Below are 17716 nucleotides of genomic sequence, written 5' to 3' on the forward strand. Positions count from 1 at the left end.
TCTCAAATGTGTAATACAATGCAGGCAAAAAGAAAAAGGAAACTATTATTTGAATGAAGATTATTCTATGTAAATTGGACAGTTTTTCCTATCCAAACCAAAACAATTATGTCACATTAGTTTGGTTGACATGACTTTACAGCACAGAAATAAGAGACAGCAAAGAAATCTAACAGCATTTTGCATATAAAAAAGCTTCCATGTCAAACGAACAGAAGCCTAGTAAGGAAAAACCCGTTGGCTCCTTATTAAAAGGACCGTGTTTGGTTCTTTCAAAGCTCACAGCTGTATCCAGAGAGTGAGGTGGAATCATCTTAGAAGAAGAAATGTGCCATTAAAAGATTTCAGCCACAAAATAACGTTTTCATTTGAAGCTGAAAAACAGGTAAACAGGCTAACTCGGAAATAAAACACAGCATGCAAGACTGAAAAAATACTCTGCACTGCCACCTTGAGGCAATGGAATGAAACTACATCAGCACGTTTTGCAAGATTGAGTACATTTTTCAAAGTACACGTTCATTTTTTAAAGTTTGTGGAACAAAATAATTTCAGTCCAAATACGACGGGAAACGTTCCACACACCTGACCTGGCCATGAAATACCTAACAGCAATTTTCAGAGGGCCGATTTATAAAAATAAAATACAAAATAAAAGTTTGTATTTCTTGTTTGTGCCAGAACCCAAGTACTTTCAAGGCAATTTCGCAACTGTTGTAACAAAACGGGCAATTAAGTGGTATTTAGGTGTAAATTACAGTAGCTCTTTGAATGTGCTCAGTAACACAATTAGAGTATTGTAGAAAACATTATCTCAGGTGTTCAATTCAAAAAGTGAAAATCATCAATTATTTTCAGAAGGGTTCAAAAATGTTATCTGAAGAAACTGGAATCGTACAATTATTTTTAATAGGAGAATTAAGTAGGAAAAAGTTAACATAGAAAATAATTTTAGGTAGGATCATTTCAATATTAGATGCTGAATTTTGGGTTTTCACTTAAAATACCGGTAATCAAAAATATAACCATGAAACATTTAATTCTGTGTGAAGCGAATGTATAATATAGAAGTTTCACTTTTTAAATTCCACTAAAATAAATATCTTCCACACTACTCTAATTGATTGAGATGCACATGTAAATATAAAACACAAGAGCCACATTTGAACAAATACTGATTTGGACAGCCAGCTTAAGACAAGTTGCATTGTATAAACACACGAGCAATGAAAAACATTTAAAAAAAAAAGAAACAAGGCAGTAATACTGATAGGCTGCGATATTTTGGTCCACAAGTTGATTGGTCCAGCTATAATGCAAAGCAAACTGTCTGTATCAAAGCACATTCGTTTTCCGCGCCACATCTGAGCAGCCGCGGTTTAGTTATCCTCCTCGTCGTCGCTGACAAAGCTGCGTCCGTCCTGCGACGTCTCCCTCTCCCGTAAGAAGGTCTGCCTGATGGCCTCCAGCTCGGTCAGCTCTAGGCGGACCTTCTCCAAATGGAAGGAACGCCGGTTCTGGATTTGCCTCATCGGAAACGGGTTCATGTCCCCGAAAGCGATGTTCATCAGCTTCCTGAAAGGGGAAAAAAGATGAAATAAAGGGGAAGCTCAACTTTTTTTGTCTTGAGTTGCAAGCAATATTTTTCTCCACCAACACAATGAAGCAAGGCGGCCATTAGATGCCCACATATCAGGAACTAACCAATCAGAGGAAAGCTGAGAACAGAGACCCAAGGGGAGCAAGCTTATTTATATATTGAATATTAATGAGAAAACAAATCATTCAATTATATCTGACCAATGAAAATAGCTTGAAAAAGGGCATACTGGTCATTTTTAACCCAAATTATCTTGCAAACCTGATAGATGGATATCAAAGATTATAAAATATTTCTTGAAAAACTGTCATGGCACCTTTAAATATACTGAATGTAAAGTATTCCCTTACCTGGAATCAAGGATTGTGCGAGTGAAATATCGGAGACATTTGAAGATGGTGGTGGAATCCTGCAACTTCAAGAACTCCTCCTCCTTGTATTTGAAAAGAGCAAGCGCGAAGCGAAACATGATCTGCAGAGAAAAGTTGCCAAATAAATCAAACAACAGGAAGTAGCCATTATCATACCTAAGAAGTACATTCTCAAACGCCCATAATTGGGTGGACCATCTGACCTTAGGACCTTCGTAGAGGAAGGCGTCCCAGATCTTGAAGAGGATGTCGCTGACCACGCTGTCCACAAACACCACCAAGAACCAGTTGAAGGTGATGAGGGAGAAGTCCACCTTGTGCTGCTCAAAGTGGGCGTGGAGCCGCGGCAGCTTCTCACTCATTAGGTCCTTGAACACGCGCTGGTCCACCTGCGTCGCAATCAGCGTTCCTTATGACCATTTCATTAGGGATGAACCATTTTGATACTGCGATTGTGATTTAATGTGATTTTTTTTTTTCAAGGTCCTCTTTCTATGTATTTTTAACAAACACACACCCCTTCCTGGTTGTTTACCTGCGAGCCGAGCAGAGTCTTGGTATAATAATCTCTTGGCATGAATACCTCCACAATGGCTATGAGGCTCCAAAAGGCATCTTCTTGGTCCAGATAGAGCAACGCAATAGCTGCCAGCCTGGAGTGGGGAGGGGACACACACACACACATATTACGGGTTAGCTCAACATGACGTGCTTTCAAAGTGTGGTTAGAGGGGTAAAAATATTTATCAGCTAGAAAATATGGGAAGTACATAAATATTGTGTCACATGTCAGGCATCTATAATTACACAAAGTCGATTTTATGGAAATTTCTCATGAAATATAAGTTGTTGTTTTTTTTTAGATAGAATACCAAGAAGTGTTTTAATATTTGCTCGTTTATGCCACATGTGTATCTTAAAAATAAAAACTGTTCTCAGGTGGCTTAGTAACATTTCTGCTTACATATTAATTCAACATTTGTGAAGCTTTCTGAAATCGGTTACACAATCTGCATCAGTTTGAATGTTGTTGAAAATATGCATAATTCTATTTAATTCAGTTTGCCAAGAATGGTGTTTCTCGACTTTGAGCACTTATTTTACTTGTACATAATACAAATGTCACAAAAAGTAGTATACAGAGTAGAGTCCCACTAAAATAATGATAATTGCGTCTCAATTTACTCATTTATGTACACAAAGCTATTCTTCTGTTGTATGAATGACAACAGTGAAAAGATGGTTAATTGTATCTTCTGCCATCTAGTGGAGGACCATTTAATTGTTCTGCCTATAACAAAACTTCAATAGCATAGATAAATGACACAAGATACATTAATTGCAGTAAATAATTCAACTGGATGACTTCCCACGGCACACTTTATACCTTGGACATGTAGTTACTCAGATATTCATATTGCCAACGATGTCAATATTTTTAGCACACCCTGAATATGTTATATTTGTCCTATAATGCTGAATTTAAATTTAAATAAAAGATTTGCGTACCTGTTTAGCCCCTGGCAGTAGCCAATGTCAGGATTCCTCCAGGAGAAAGCCACCAGAACATTCCTAAGCTTCTGGATGCCGATGGCACTGGGAGAAGAATAGTGCTTATTGTTGGGTAAAGTACGCAGTAAGTCCAGCTCAATCTGTTTCGACGCGGGGTTGGGCTTGTCCCGGGCCACGTTCAGTAAAGTCTCATAATAGTCGGCCGCCAGGTGATCCCGGAACTTCTTGACATGGACGGAGACGCACCAGCGCCACAACTGGGAGCGATGCTCGTGGGGAATACCGCAGCGGATCAGCGCCTTAAGTTCGGGGGAGCGCACCAAGTTCCGGTTCATGGTGCCGGCGAGATAGTTCTCCCACTTGACGCCGACGGATACCTCCTGATCGGTCATGGAGAGGGACTTGAGCTCTAAGGCTCTCACTTTGGCGACGAGGCGCTCCTCTTCTTCCTCTTCCTCGGGCAACGTTTTGAAGCCGTACACATCATACTCGCTGTTAATGACATCACAGAGGAGAGGTGGTATTAATCAGAGGTGGGGACTTGACTCGAGCCAGACTTAAGCACTTGTTAGGCTAAATTTTATATCTATGAGAACCAATTTGGTGACAACCCTCTGTTAATAGAGGAAAACCCCACAGCGGCTGTAGAAACAACTTGAATCTGACAAAAGTAATAATAAATGACATTTTTAATGAAAATTAACCAATGAAAATCTGACATTGTTTTTGAATTTTCTAGGGGTATCATCATTTTTGTCCAGGCCTGTTTCATGAGTTTGTCTTCATCAAGTCGTCATCAATAAATTACAATGTTGTGAAAAGGTTCATTTATCTCAGTAGTTCAATTTAAAAAGTGAAGATCATTTTATGCAGATTCATTAAACACACTTTTCAGAATTTGTTACTAATTTTTAGATTAAAAAACATTTGAAAGGTTTCTTATGTAATATTCAAATTTCTTGAATTGAGTTCGGGGGAGCTGTAAGCTATAATCACAATTTATTTTTTATTATATTATATATTTATTTTTATTTATAAATATTTTTTACCATTGGTATTTATATATATATATATATATATATATATATATATATATATACATATACACACACACACACACACACACACACACACACACACACACACACACACACACACACACACACACACACACACACACACACACAAGTACATAAGTTCTCTCATTTCTCAAATTCTCATTTTTTGAATTGGTGAATTTGGGGATGAGCTATAAGCTATGACCACTAAATTTATTTAAAAATATACATATATTTATTTTTATTATTATTTATAAAAATTTTACCATTGGTATTTATAATTTATTTTATTTTTATTATTATTATTATTTTTTTTTAAACATCCACGCATCCATTGAACTACAATCAAACATCAAAATATATAGAAGTGCACCTGTATATTACAATAGTGCACTCTAAGAATTATTTATTCTGTGTGTGTGTGTGGGGGGGGGGGGGTTAATGTCTGTATAGTTAATACCTGACAGTGTTTGGTCTAAAGACTGGGTGCTCTTCCTGCTCGGGATTCTCCAACTGCAGAGCGTCCTCCAACAATCTGGAGATGACCTCCCGGGCAGGACTCTGCTCCGAAGACGAGCACACCGGGTTCTTCACCTCCTGCAGCAGCACCAGATACTTACTCTCTACCTGACACAGCTTGGCCTCCAGCGCTGTGTACTGCCCAGTAAAGAAAAAGAGAATTAAGTCATACTGGACTTCCCCTAAGAGTGATTCAGACTTCCTGTTTCTTCCCGTACCGACACACCCACAGTACTGTACCTTTGCTTCCAATGCTTTCTCGCGACTTTCAGCATTTCTGCGCAACACTGTCAACTCAAGGATCTCTTTGTTTAGGAACTTGTTTTGGGTTTTGTAGCCTTGAAGACTATCCTGAAAGTGAAATGAGTATAATCTATAAAATCAACAAAAAAGAAGAAAAAGACCGTTCCCTGATGCAGAAAAACATTTACCTTGAGGATGTCCACTTCCTGCTGCTCTTTCCCAGGAGGCGGTGAACCATCATTTGGAGTCCCGCTCAGCTCAGAGCTTTGCTGCGACAGTTTCATGATGACTTCATCTTTGGCCTGGATGGTCTCCATCATCATGCCCAGCTGGTCGTTTATCTCCCCCACCTTGATTTTCAGAGCCTTCAGCTCCTGCTGGAGGCTCTCCTTCTCCAAGGCCAGACGCTCCATGTGACCGCACAGGGAATGGATCTGTCCGTCTCGTTCCTGAACTTGGGCTTCTAAACGGGCAACCTCCTCCGGGCTTAGCGCTGGATGTTGAGTCTGATCGGACTCGTTGGATGACGGATCTGGAGGCGGGGGTGAACGATGTGTAGGCTGGCGATCGTTTTGGGATGTTCTTAAGGTCTGCTGCAAAAGTCTCACCAGCTCCTGATTGAATAAATACATTTTTATTTCATTTTTCATCTGTGAACAATTATTATCAGAATGCGAACATTTACATGATGTGTTATAACCATCATTTTGTCAATTTGTACATTTCATATACTAATGATTTATTTTTTTGCACACATTTACAAGTAATACAGTAATCCTTTTTGATGGTGCTCGTCTCCTTATTATAAGCAAAGCCAAGGTTTACATATCACCCAACTGTGGTACATTTTGCATCCAAACAAAAGGTTAGAATAATTTTGGATCTTTTATTTAGTTTGTTTCATTTTGGCTTTTGCTTTTTTAATTGAGCTCGTTTTAACACATTCACTGCCATAGACGGCTATAAACGTCAAAGATTCATTTTGTCTGGGCTGGCAGTGAATGAGTTAATTCGTTTTTAGAGAAAGTCTGTTATTTTATTTTATTTGGGGGGGGGGGTGTTAATAAAAACGTTTTTTTAGTTTAGTTTTTATTACTGTTAGTATTATTTTTTAACATATGGATTGTTTGACGACTGGCAAGATAAAAAACAACAACAAGTTGTTCGATAAGTAAACTACAATTCTCAAACTAATTATTCTTCTGTACCAACATACAGCAATACTGAAAAAAATATATTAAAAATGAACCCTCAAAGTTTATATTAATTGACAGAGACTGACACTAAGGACCTTTTCGCTATAATAAAAATAAAAGTAATAAAAGTTTTAGTTCGTTTTATGAACATAAGATGTAGTTTCAGGTAGTTAAAGCCTTTTGTTTTTTTTATTTATTTCGTTAATAAAAAAAAAAATTGTATTCAATTTTAGTTTTAGCTATTTCATTAATGCCAATAACCTCGGTCCAAACCAGAGGGAAGAGGCACCAGACTACTTCCTGTTTGGTCACTTCACAACCTGAGCCAAATATGGGCTGCTCCAGTCATGCCACCAACTCCCATTACCCTGAACAGACTAAGCAGTATAGATGGATGGATACATAAATTACACCCCCCAATCAAGGTTTACCTTATGACTGGCCAGCTCCTCCTTGAGTTTGGCTTGTTCCTGTTGCATGCGACACACTTCCTCCTGCTGGCTTTGAAGGCGAAGTTGCATCTCCAAAGACTTGCCGTCAAACTCCACCGGGGAGCTCTCGGCGCTGCGGATCTCGGCGTTGCGGCCAAACTTGCCGGAGCCCATCATGTCTCTGAGGAGAGGCCTCTTGGGCCTCGACGAGTTGCGCACAAAGTCAAACGCCGATCCAAAGGAATCTGAGAGAGGCAAGATTTTGTGACTCGTTTTGCTTCTATCGACTTCAAGAAAACAAGCACCATAAGAAAAAAAGTGTCTTAGTGAGGTTTGAGGACGTGGACGTACGCCTGTGAACTTCTGGATGAGGTTTGTGTTCGAGGAAGTCTTTGGGTGGGGCGTCCACCAGCTCCCACTCATCTGCACTGCTGTTGTTGCCGGTGTAAAACACGCTGCGTCTGCTCTCGCCGACCCGACCCGGTCGCAGATATGACATGGAGTTCCTAAAGGGACACAAACCAGTCAGCAGAGACCTTTGCTTGACTCGCTCTTGACAAAGAAAACACTGTGAGGTCATCTGATTTAATAAAGGTTCGACATTCTGAGTCGCTTGTTTAGGAAATCGCCATCAAGATACATCATAGTAAGTTTTTTTATAAATTATTATTATTATTATTATTATTATTAATGTGACGGCACAATTTCCACTTTGCGTGTCAGATTGCGATTATTTTAGAGTTGATTCATGCTGTTTGCCACAGAAGAGGAACTATTCATGTCTGTGTCTGATAACAGCAAGGGAGTGTAACAATTTCCTCTATTGCAATCCATCTTCGAACAAAGTGAGGGAGCATTGCCTTTCTTCCTCACACACAACATAAACATCTACAGATCCAAATATTTTAAACATGTTTATACTTATTAAAACGTATTTTAAGACCATTTTGACATCTGTTATAAAGGTAAACAAATAGGCTATTAAAGGACAAAGTAATGTCAAACAGTTAAATCTTGTGCCTCTAATTAATGTCTATAAAATATGTTATTTTAATTAGGGCTGTGCAATTAATCGAATTTCAATTATTACACTCCACAATTACAAAATCAGCATAATCATAGAACAAATAAGATCATTAATAATAATTTTGATTTGTTGAAATTTATACATTTGCACTTTTTTTTTACATTTTAAAACAACAACTTTAATTTAAAAAAAAATGTTTCCAAAAGGAACTTGCATAAGTGTTTCAAAGAAATGTATTTGTCTTAATACTTTTTACGTTCAAACATTTTCTTGTTTTGTACCAAAAAATACTAAAATTTTAATTATCACCAAAATAATCGTGATTAGTATTTTCTTCATAATCGAGCAGCCCTAATTTTAATCATTATATACATTTTAAATTAAATTGGCTGATAAATCGGTTATCAGAATATTATTCTGCCAAATCAGAATCAGCCTAAAAAAAAAAATCCATAGATCCAGCCTTACTCAAAAATACAAGAAGTACCGGTAGATGCATTCAACACAAAACTCTGCATTGTAGTAGACTGCCGTACGTGAAACGCGATATAGTAGAGGAAGTTGAACTTTGTACAAAAGGAACCGACCTGAGCTCTGTACCAAAATTCTTAAGCGAGAAATTGAGAGCATTTGTGGAGGTGGCCATCCCTCTGGCTGATTGGATCCCAGCTGTTTCACCGCCTTCCATCTCGGACTCCATGGCAAAGTCACTGCGGACTTTCTCCATGCTGTCACTGAGCTTCTCAAAGAGGAATGAATCTGGAATTCACAGTAATAATATAAATACAGTATTGCTAAACGAATAACACCTCTCCTCCAGCACAAAATACACTGACTGGATGCGATGGTGTTGTAATAAACTGCAACACCATGCATTTAAAAAATGAACAATGGCTGTTTTGATTGATAGTTTGCAGTTCTGAGAAAATATTTTCCCATTCTGATTTCTGTAAATAAGGTGAGCAAAATATCAGAAACAGCTCTCACCGTGATATAGGACAGCTCTACAACACTGTAAACAATACCCATAATAAGACATTAAAATATAGTAGCAACATATTCAACAGTCCAAAAGTGACAACTATTATTTTTCACACGGCTACAGTTTCCTAAATTGAGCACATGTAGCAATTCTTTGTACAGTGCTTTTGAACAGTCCAGATCATGATGACCTTGGAATGATTCCAAAAAAAAGCACCGTTATTTCATCTCTGCTTTTCAGAGCATGCACACACACACACACACACACCCAAAAAAATTATAATATGAGACACTATCAATTAACAAGGGAGAAACAGCAACTGTGGGGCTGAAAAGTCAAAGTGCAACATGGATTATTGTGAAGCTACTTCTGCATGGTAGAAGCAATCACTACTTATCACACAAAAATAGGAGGAAAAAAACTCGCTGTGTCGTAAGTATGATGATTAACAATCACATACAAAAAGTTTTGTCATGGTTAACAACATTGGATGTTTTACAGCAGTTGGAGGCAGACTTCATTGAATGTCTAACTGACCTCATGGGTCTTATCTGCAGCCCCCCCCCCGCATATCAACACAGTACACTGGAGAGGGAGAAAAAGGGACTTTTAAAGCTGAAAATGTTTCATTCCAAAAGGTTGGGAACCACCGCTTGCAAATATGACATTGAATTATTGCATTTTGACTATAATGTAGAAAACGTAATATTATGATATAAATTACACTTATTCAAGACAATTCCAATTTGTATTCATAAATAAAAGCAAATGCCTTTTTTTTTGGTGGTTTTTGCATTGTCTTGCCAATTTGGCAACAAAGTCAATATAAATAATAACGACGGGCAAATAATTATGAACCCATCGGACAGGTGTGTGTAGCTCCGTACCATTGTCTTTGGCCACAAGTCCACTGACGGGGTGGGCTAAGGTGGGCGAGCTCCAGCTGTCCCTCTGTCCGCAGCCTCGCGAGTTGCTGAACTCCCAGCGCTTCTGTTGGAGCTGCTGCAGCCAGGAGTGCATCACCTGCTTGCTGGGGGCCTGGGGGGGTGGGGGGGGTGGGGGGTGGGGGGGGGGGGGTCAATGGTATAATATTTTTGCAGACTCACACTTAATGAGGACCTACATGTTATAATCGCTTCAAAAACTTAGTTATTGTTTTTTTTTTTTTTTTTAATCCTTCATTAAATTACAATATGCATTCATGGGAATGAGCACAGAAGCTCCAGCCCTCGCCCCGGAGCCATGCAATGTGTTTGGCAATGATTAATTCCCACCATCTGTTTGCAAGTGATGCAGCGGGTGCAATTGTCACTAGGATCATGCGACAACAATCACATGACACTTGGAGATGCAAAACTTATAACTCACCTGCAAAGCATAAGAAATATTACGCTGCGTGCGTGGATTTGTATTATACTCGAGTAATCATTTATTCTGAGGATTTGTTTCCCTTTTCTCCCTTTTACTTCTGAAAACAGATACCTTTACTAACTTTTTTTTTTTTTAAAGGGGGGGGGGGACTATTTCTAACCCTAAAAAAATTTTTTTTTACGTCTTATTTTTACATACGGTGGGAGGAAAGTATGTGAACCCTTTGGAAATTCTTAAACTCTCCTGACCTCAACCCCAATAGATGACCTAGAGAATTAGTCAACCAAGACATTCCAAGAATCTTGCTGAACTGCAACAGTTTTGTATAAAGGAACTGTCCAAAATGTACCTTCATGGTTGAGCACGTCTGATCTGCAACTACAGGAAATATGTGGTTGATCTTATTGCTGCCAAAGGAGGTGAGATCAGTTATTAAATGCAAGGGTATTTTTTTCCCTTCCTGTCCTGTAAATGTGTACATATTATTTTCAATTCTTTATACACAAAAAAAACTATTGATTGTATTACTTTATGCAGACTCGGTTTAATCTTGAGATTTAAACCAATTTATGGAGGATATTTTACAAATTCCCAAGGATGTACGTCATTTTCATTTATTATAAGTGAAGGAGTTATATCGGTACATGTACTTCACTTTTTTACACAAGGACAGTGTACTTGAGTACTTTTGCCACCTCTAGTGCCTTTAAGGCTGTTTTGACAAGAACCTCTTCAGGCTTACGCGAGCAAATGTACTGCATTTAATACAAAGCTGTTAAAACCTCAGCGTGACACTAGAGCAGAATGAGAATGGGTGTGTCAGTCGTGCAAAAACTGAAAGGGGAAGAGTGGTGTGGGCCTGACAGCAGCACCTCAGCAAATCGGGGTACACACGCTTAAAAAGTTGATACCTTAAGTAGAAACTCCTTCCCGGCCGTGCTGATCTGAAAGTGTCCCTCTTCCGCCTCCACGTCGTAGCTGAAGCACGCATCGCCAATTTCAATGTGTCCCAAAGGTAAAGCGTCCTGGGGACTCTTGAAGTAATACAGATAACATTTCCTGGGATCGTACACGAACCACCGCGGCTTGTACCCCCTCAGGGGCCCCTTGCCGGAGAGTTTGCTCAAGAAGCCGCACAGCTTGGACATCTGCTCCTTCGCCGCCTCCACCTCGACTCCGTCGGCCGCCTTGGCGGAGGCTTCGAGCCGAGGATCTGGGCCGGAGATCGGCTCGCCGCCATCCTCCTCTTCGTGCATCTTTCCTCGAAGTTTCTTCTTCGTACAAAGTAGCGGATGCCCACTCTTGTTTCCATCCGCATGACTGGCCGCCTCCGGGGCATAGCCTCATGGGAGTTGTAGTTTATTTTTGGAATGCGGAAGTGACTGGCTCGCCGCTGAGTGGCACTGTTTGCCGCGATTAGTTTGTCCCCCAAACGTAAACGTGTCGCAATTCGCAACAATATGGAGAGTATTACTAAATGTAAATTACTTAAATTGAGAATATGGATATGCTGAGTCCCAAAACATTATGTGCGAGGGGTAATGTTGCCTGTTGACAACATAACAACATGAGATGGGTAGACTCGAGTAGCCAATGTATTCAAGATGACTGTGACTACAGAATAACATGACTCTAGTAAAAGTAAAAAGTCCAAATAATTACTTGAGTAAAAGTATTTTATCGGAGGGGGAAATTACTGAAGTGTAATAATAATATAATATAATAATTTAAATATAATGAAAATCTGCCTTAACGATCATAACGAGTGTGAGGTATTATTAAAACTTCTCTAATTTCTCTTGTTGTTATTTACAGTAAAATTTAAGAATGCTCTCTTTCCTATTACTGACAGCGATGTGTATTTGTTTTCGTTTGTCCATAAGCATGTTTCATACTATTTGGTTGATGGAGGACGACAGAAAGATGGGGGTGCTATTATGATTCTGGTGGAGGTGGATGGTCAGAGTGATTCAAATAATAAAAAGCACCTGTATTCAGATTCTCTCTAATATTTTTACTCTTTCTAGTCCCATGCACCAACGTGCTTTAATGTGTGGAAATGTCTTTGAATTTTTTTTTTGCGTTATCAGATAACTGTGCATGTCCTATTATTATTAGTGCACAATGTCATTATATCAATGCTATGAAAACACTTAATTATTCAAACAAAGCTCGTTCTGTACTGAATCTCATTTAATTGTGTTTTTATACTAATTGTACTGAATTTGTGAATAGAAATAAAACACTATTTGAGTCATGATGCCATGGGACAAGTGCTAGAGAAGCATTGAGTGAGTCACATCTAGAACACATGACAGTCAGAAGATGCTGAGATCAAGTTACTGTAGTAATGTTGTACTTAGTCATGCAATAACTATACTGTAGGCCTAATATTGTATATCTACCATAAATGATTACTCCACACCGTACTAATACAGGAACACTGATCATACTTTCCAAGACTGTGATCACTTATTAAGTTAACAAGATTGAAGATGGAGCAAATCCTCATGATTCCAGTCAGTGTGACTCAGACTTTTTACGGAATATATTAGCAGTCGGCGACTACTTGTGACGTCTCTCAAACAATGTTTGGTCTTAATTTACAGTATAATTTTTTTTTAGTTGTTTCCACACCAATTATTTACACACTACAAGTAATGACATCTTGTTTGCCATTGTCACAGTAAACAGTCGGCCTTGAGGTCAAACCTCTCTCCTCACAAACCGTCTCAACGGATGTGCAAAAACCACACTCTACATCGCTCATTTTCCGTTTCTCACCAAGCGTCACACTGTGTGTGTTTATGATGCAAATGAGGGGCATTCTGCAACAGCTTTGCACAGGGGTGGAAAAATAAGTTCGTGCAAATGTCACCCATCTGTCTGTCGCGTCACTCTCCTTCTGATTAAAGGCTTTGAGACTGCACCCGAGAGACGCTGAGATGGCATCGGATTCAAATTGCTCAGTGCTAATATCAAGGAAAGGTACAGTACACTATGTATTCCATTGGGGACTAAAACTGTTTTATGATTAAACCCTAATTGTGGATGTTTTTTTGTGTGTGTTCTAGGGATTGGAGGCAAGAGATCCAGTCGGGACAGTTCCTGCCGTTTTTCATGGTTAAAGTCCCTGAGAACCTGCTGGAAGTTTGGCTTCAAGGTTAGAACCATTTCTAAAGGTTTTGGTTGATGTAAAAAAAAATAAAAAAAATTGCAGCAGAGGAGTTCAAAATCCCTAATCTTCAAAATGATGATTATTACCACAAGTTGTGAAAAATAATGTTTAGAACGGTACATTCAAGGAGTAACTTTTGAAGTCTAATAGCCAACAGTACAGCAGAAATAGAGAATCTTTTTCAATGTTGCTTGTCTGTGTGACTTCACAGAACATTGAACCTGCGTCGCAATCGCTTTGCCATCAGAAACTCATCGAGCTGTCTACAAAATGGTTCCTCGAGACTCAAGTGTCACACATTGCACAAAATGGCTGCTTCCCCACTTGGTTTGTGGGTTTCCTTGACAGAGCGTAAGTCCTCCAAATGAGAGATGACAGAATTAGCATCATATTCCTTATTCATTATTTCTGTCACTTAAACTGCATTTTTTTTTTCCATGCTCATTTTAGAAAAGTCATCTATTTTGGTATTAGTCACTGGTTCAATTCGGCTGACAAGCTGCCACTCAGTGACTGCCCGTGTGAGCGATTGTCACTTTATGTGTCTTGCAGTTGACTGGAGAGCACTGTAGTTGTTCCTTTTAGCCAAAATATGGTACAATGCCAGGATGGAAAAACCTGATAAAAAATGTCATTCATTATTTTAGATTAATTTTTTGGTGGTCCTCCTGCAGGAATGCAGAAGAAATCCTCAAAGAAAAGGAACAAGGTTGCTTCCTCATCCGTGTCAGTGACAAAGCCGTCGGATATGTTCTCTCTTACAGGTGAGGATACAACAAACGCAGACATTTTGAAGAATTCTAGAATTGATTCATCGGCATGATTTTTCACGTCAATGTTTAAGCCAATTAATCTCTGGATCATTTTTATGTGAAACATGAACATTCTAAGGCTTCAGTCAACATGTTACTACTGTTACAGAAGCCGCGATCGCTGTCGACACTTTGTGGTCAACCAAAGTGACACAGGACGCTTTGTCGTCCGTGGAGCCGCCGAAGGACACGACACGGTTTCTGAACTAATCCAGCACTACAAGACGAATCCCATCGAGCCATTTGGAGAGTATCTTACATCCTCGTGCTTTGAGGTGAGGCACAATTTTAAATTCTGTTGCATATGCTGGGGGTCGAAAAGTGATTTAGATGTTTTGTTGTACTGTATATTCTGCAGCCACCTGCAGACAGGACGTATGATGTGATTCAGCATGTGTCGCATACCGAAGCCAAGAAGAAAATGGAAAGAAACTCTGATCAGCCACCTTTAGTGCCAAAGAGCAAAAGAACACTTGAGGTAAGTGTGGTCATCATCACAAAAAAGAAAAAAAGAGTCCAAATTGCCAATAGGTTTAACTCTATAAAGCCAAGCGTATCATATTAAATACAAGACATTTTGAGCCCTCTATTTCATGAGTATAATATTTTTTTGCCATTAAAACCCCGACGTATATGATCTGACACATGCATTGCACGGATAATCCATTAGAGGGCAGTATCACCCAGCTGGTGGCTTTTCCAGTGACCTTGCAAGATTGCCCCAATTGAGAAAGGAGAGACATCTATGCTTATTAATAGTGGAAAATGTTTTCTGATTTTTAGAAATGCTAATATGTTTGATACGTTTGTTTATTATAATATTTTTGACAGTTATAAATGTACGAATTTAAAGCATTGTGACCGGATGTATCATATATGACACAAAACAAAAGTCATTTGTGGAAGTTGATTTAAAAAATAAATACATTTTTGTTTGTTTGTTCAAAAGGACCAATACATATTCTATTTACAAAAAAAAATCAAAAATTTCTATCATATATTTCACGGTTCAGGCTTTATAGGTTTAAATGTAATTTCTCATTCTCTAATTTTTTGGGTCCAAGCACCCCTTACAGTGGGAGAAACTTTTCCAAGGACCCTCTCTTTATGCTAACCCCAATTAAACATAATTATAACAACACAAAATGATTAAATTATAAGAAAAAATAATTATACAAATTATTATAACTACACCCCATAAATGCTAATACACTTCAGATAGTCTGCTGGCGTGGTTGCTTTAGAGTGCCTTGTTGTCAGCCATGAGTGCACACACGTCACGGAGAAAATGCGGAAGAGCAATGGGGGGAAAAAAGCATCTCAAACACATACTGTAGTTATGTGGAACCATAAGAACAAAGCTAGCAAAGACATATTTGTTTTATTGTCCAAAACAGGAAGTGCCACCAGTGCCAAGGCGGAGCAGACACCACGAAGCTGGTCCTCCAAGTAACCCAAACAGGATGCTGTACGCTCAGTTAAGAAAGAAACCGACCAGGAACCTTCATGAAAGCCAGCAACACATACGTAAGGACCGTTTTCCCGGCGCTACCGCAAGGAGAGTTGTAGGGTGCACCGCGCTGAATCAAAACTCCAGAAAGAGGCGTCCTCTGTCTGCACCGGAGTGCTCTCTGCTTGGCTTGGCGGATCTCACTTCTGGACCAAGCTTTTCTCCAAAAAACACCAGGGGACCTACATCAAAGAAGATAAACCAGAGCAGAAAACCTCAAAGCAGTCACAGCACTGACCACCTTAATCATGATGCTATCTATTTCCTGGCTAGCAAGCCTGGTAGCCCCCACACCGCATACAAGGAAAACACACCACACACACCGCATCATCATAGCAACCCTGTGTATGGTGGGATACACACCGAAGCCTTCAGTGGCTGCTCCTCTCATGATGACATCTACGAGATCATCCCTGGCGTAGAGGACACATGCCAGCTTGAAATATTTAGCAACACATACGAGTCAGTGGAGGGCCTCAATCATTTGTTGTACAGTAAGTAGGTTCAATGCTTTTATATGGTATGCAGTAGTCCCCCCTCGAATACGACAAGTGAAATCCGCAATACAGTATAAATACCCTAGTGATGTTTTTATAGCGTTTGCAGCACTAAATTTTTTAAAGCTCTTAAAAACACACTTTTAAAAGAATACAAACATTTGAACATATCTGGTATACAGAGAGGAATGGACAACACAAAAATATTGTACAAACATTGTAACAATGTACCAGTCCCTCTGGATTAACGGTGAACAAATCACATTTTTCCTATCTAACAAATTTATCATCTCACAATACACATCAATAATAATGCCCAAATATGTATATTAAAAAAATAATCTAAAACCATCCAGACGATGACGTTCAATCATTTTCAACAAAACCTAGGCTGTACTGAAATACGTTCCTGTTGTTATTCTTCTTTCAAATTTAAAGTCTCAAACTAAATAGTTTGCCTCTATCTAGTGGTCGACAGTGGAATGACATCCAATAGAAATAAGCGAGAGACCAAAATAGTTGCTAAGTGCACCAAATCTGTGAAATAGCAGGACTGCGAACCTGGAAGGGGCGATGGAGGGAGATATACTATACTGTAACTGTAATATGAAAATAGTGGAAATGGTAACATCCTCACTGTTTTCTCATTGCTCAACTGGTGAACACATATAAACCCCAAGAGCATTATCATCATGTTTAGATGAAATTAAGCTGGGAAATGTTACAGCTAGTGGCACTAACTGCCAAAATACACACTGACACGGTTGTTGTTGTTAGTTTTTTGTTTCACATTTAATATTTTTCAAAGGGATATTGTCTCATATATGTGCTGAAACTGTGAAATTAATTCAATAAATGATTATGGAAAACCGTTTACTCGCAGTGCCTCTGGGTTCAAAGGAAGACTTTCGTAACGTAATGTGATCCAGGAGCTGTCAAACATTTTTGTCCTTTACAAAGATGATAATGCAACGTTTTTATGTTTGTAGCTGTCAGCATAGCGCACAGCATCACACTTCAATGTTTCTACTATTTTAGTTAGAAACTTAATTTTTGGTACATCCCTGATATTAGATTGTGAGCGCGTACTCATTGTTGTGCGCAGGAAAGATCCCGCAGCATGTTTGCCTCTCCTATAACAAATATCTTAAAAGCGCGTTTGGCTGCAAATACAAGATACTATATTTTACACTGAGCATCAGTGTCCCAGTTTCCACGCTGTTACTGACCTTTATCCGCCAGACTCAGCACCAATTATCCAGGTCAGCTTTTATTTTGCAATCTCGGCACTCCCTCAGAGTGTGACAGTACGTCATGTCTTAATGGCAGATGCAGGGCAAGAACATTTTTTGCAGAGTGCGTGGAGTCCAGATAACAACAACCTGTATCATGCTCAAATGTGCTCAATG

At 39.1% G+C, this 17716-nt stretch overlaps 2 protein-coding genes across 2 annotated transcripts; one reads left to right on the forward strand and one right to left on the reverse strand.

Moving 5' to 3' along the window:
• Positions 1 to 120: 120 nt before the first annotated feature.
• Positions 121 to 11645, reverse strand: tbc1d2b (TBC1 domain family, member 2B). The gene is made up of 13 exons (XM_086073289.1): positions 11222 to 11645; positions 9827 to 9977; positions 8545 to 8716; positions 7282 to 7436; positions 6931 to 7175; positions 5492 to 5917; positions 5301 to 5411; positions 5002 to 5198; positions 3481 to 3975; positions 2507 to 2624; positions 2175 to 2360; positions 1951 to 2072; positions 121 to 1575 (listed from the first exon to the last, which is right to left on the reverse strand). Exons 1-13 carry the CDS (start codon positions 11564 to 11566, stop codon positions 1380 to 1382), a joined length of 2919 nt encoding a protein of 972 aa, XP_085929415.1. The 5' UTR covers positions 11567 to 11645; the 3' UTR covers positions 121 to 1379.
• A 1516-nt stretch (positions 11646 to 13161) lies between these two features.
• LOC147175341 (uncharacterized) lies at positions 13162 to 17054 on the forward strand. The gene is made up of 7 exons (XM_086073138.1): positions 13162 to 13298; positions 13385 to 13473; positions 13700 to 13839; positions 14163 to 14252; positions 14410 to 14575; positions 14659 to 14778; positions 15698 to 17054. Exons 1-7 carry the CDS (start codon positions 13256 to 13258, stop codon positions 16310 to 16312), a joined length of 1263 nt encoding a protein of 420 aa, XP_085929264.1. The 5' UTR covers positions 13162 to 13255; the 3' UTR covers positions 16313 to 17054.
• The last annotated feature ends 662 nt before the right edge of the window (positions 17055 to 17716 follow it).

Source organism: Leptonotus elevatus, chromosome 4, assembly GCF_054856555.1.
Source record: "Leptonotus elevatus isolate MCC_2025b chromosome 4, RoL_Lele_1.0, whole genome shotgun sequence".
In the NCBI taxonomy this organism is placed as follows: Eukaryota; Metazoa; Chordata; class Actinopteri; order Syngnathiformes; family Syngnathidae; genus Leptonotus; species Leptonotus elevatus.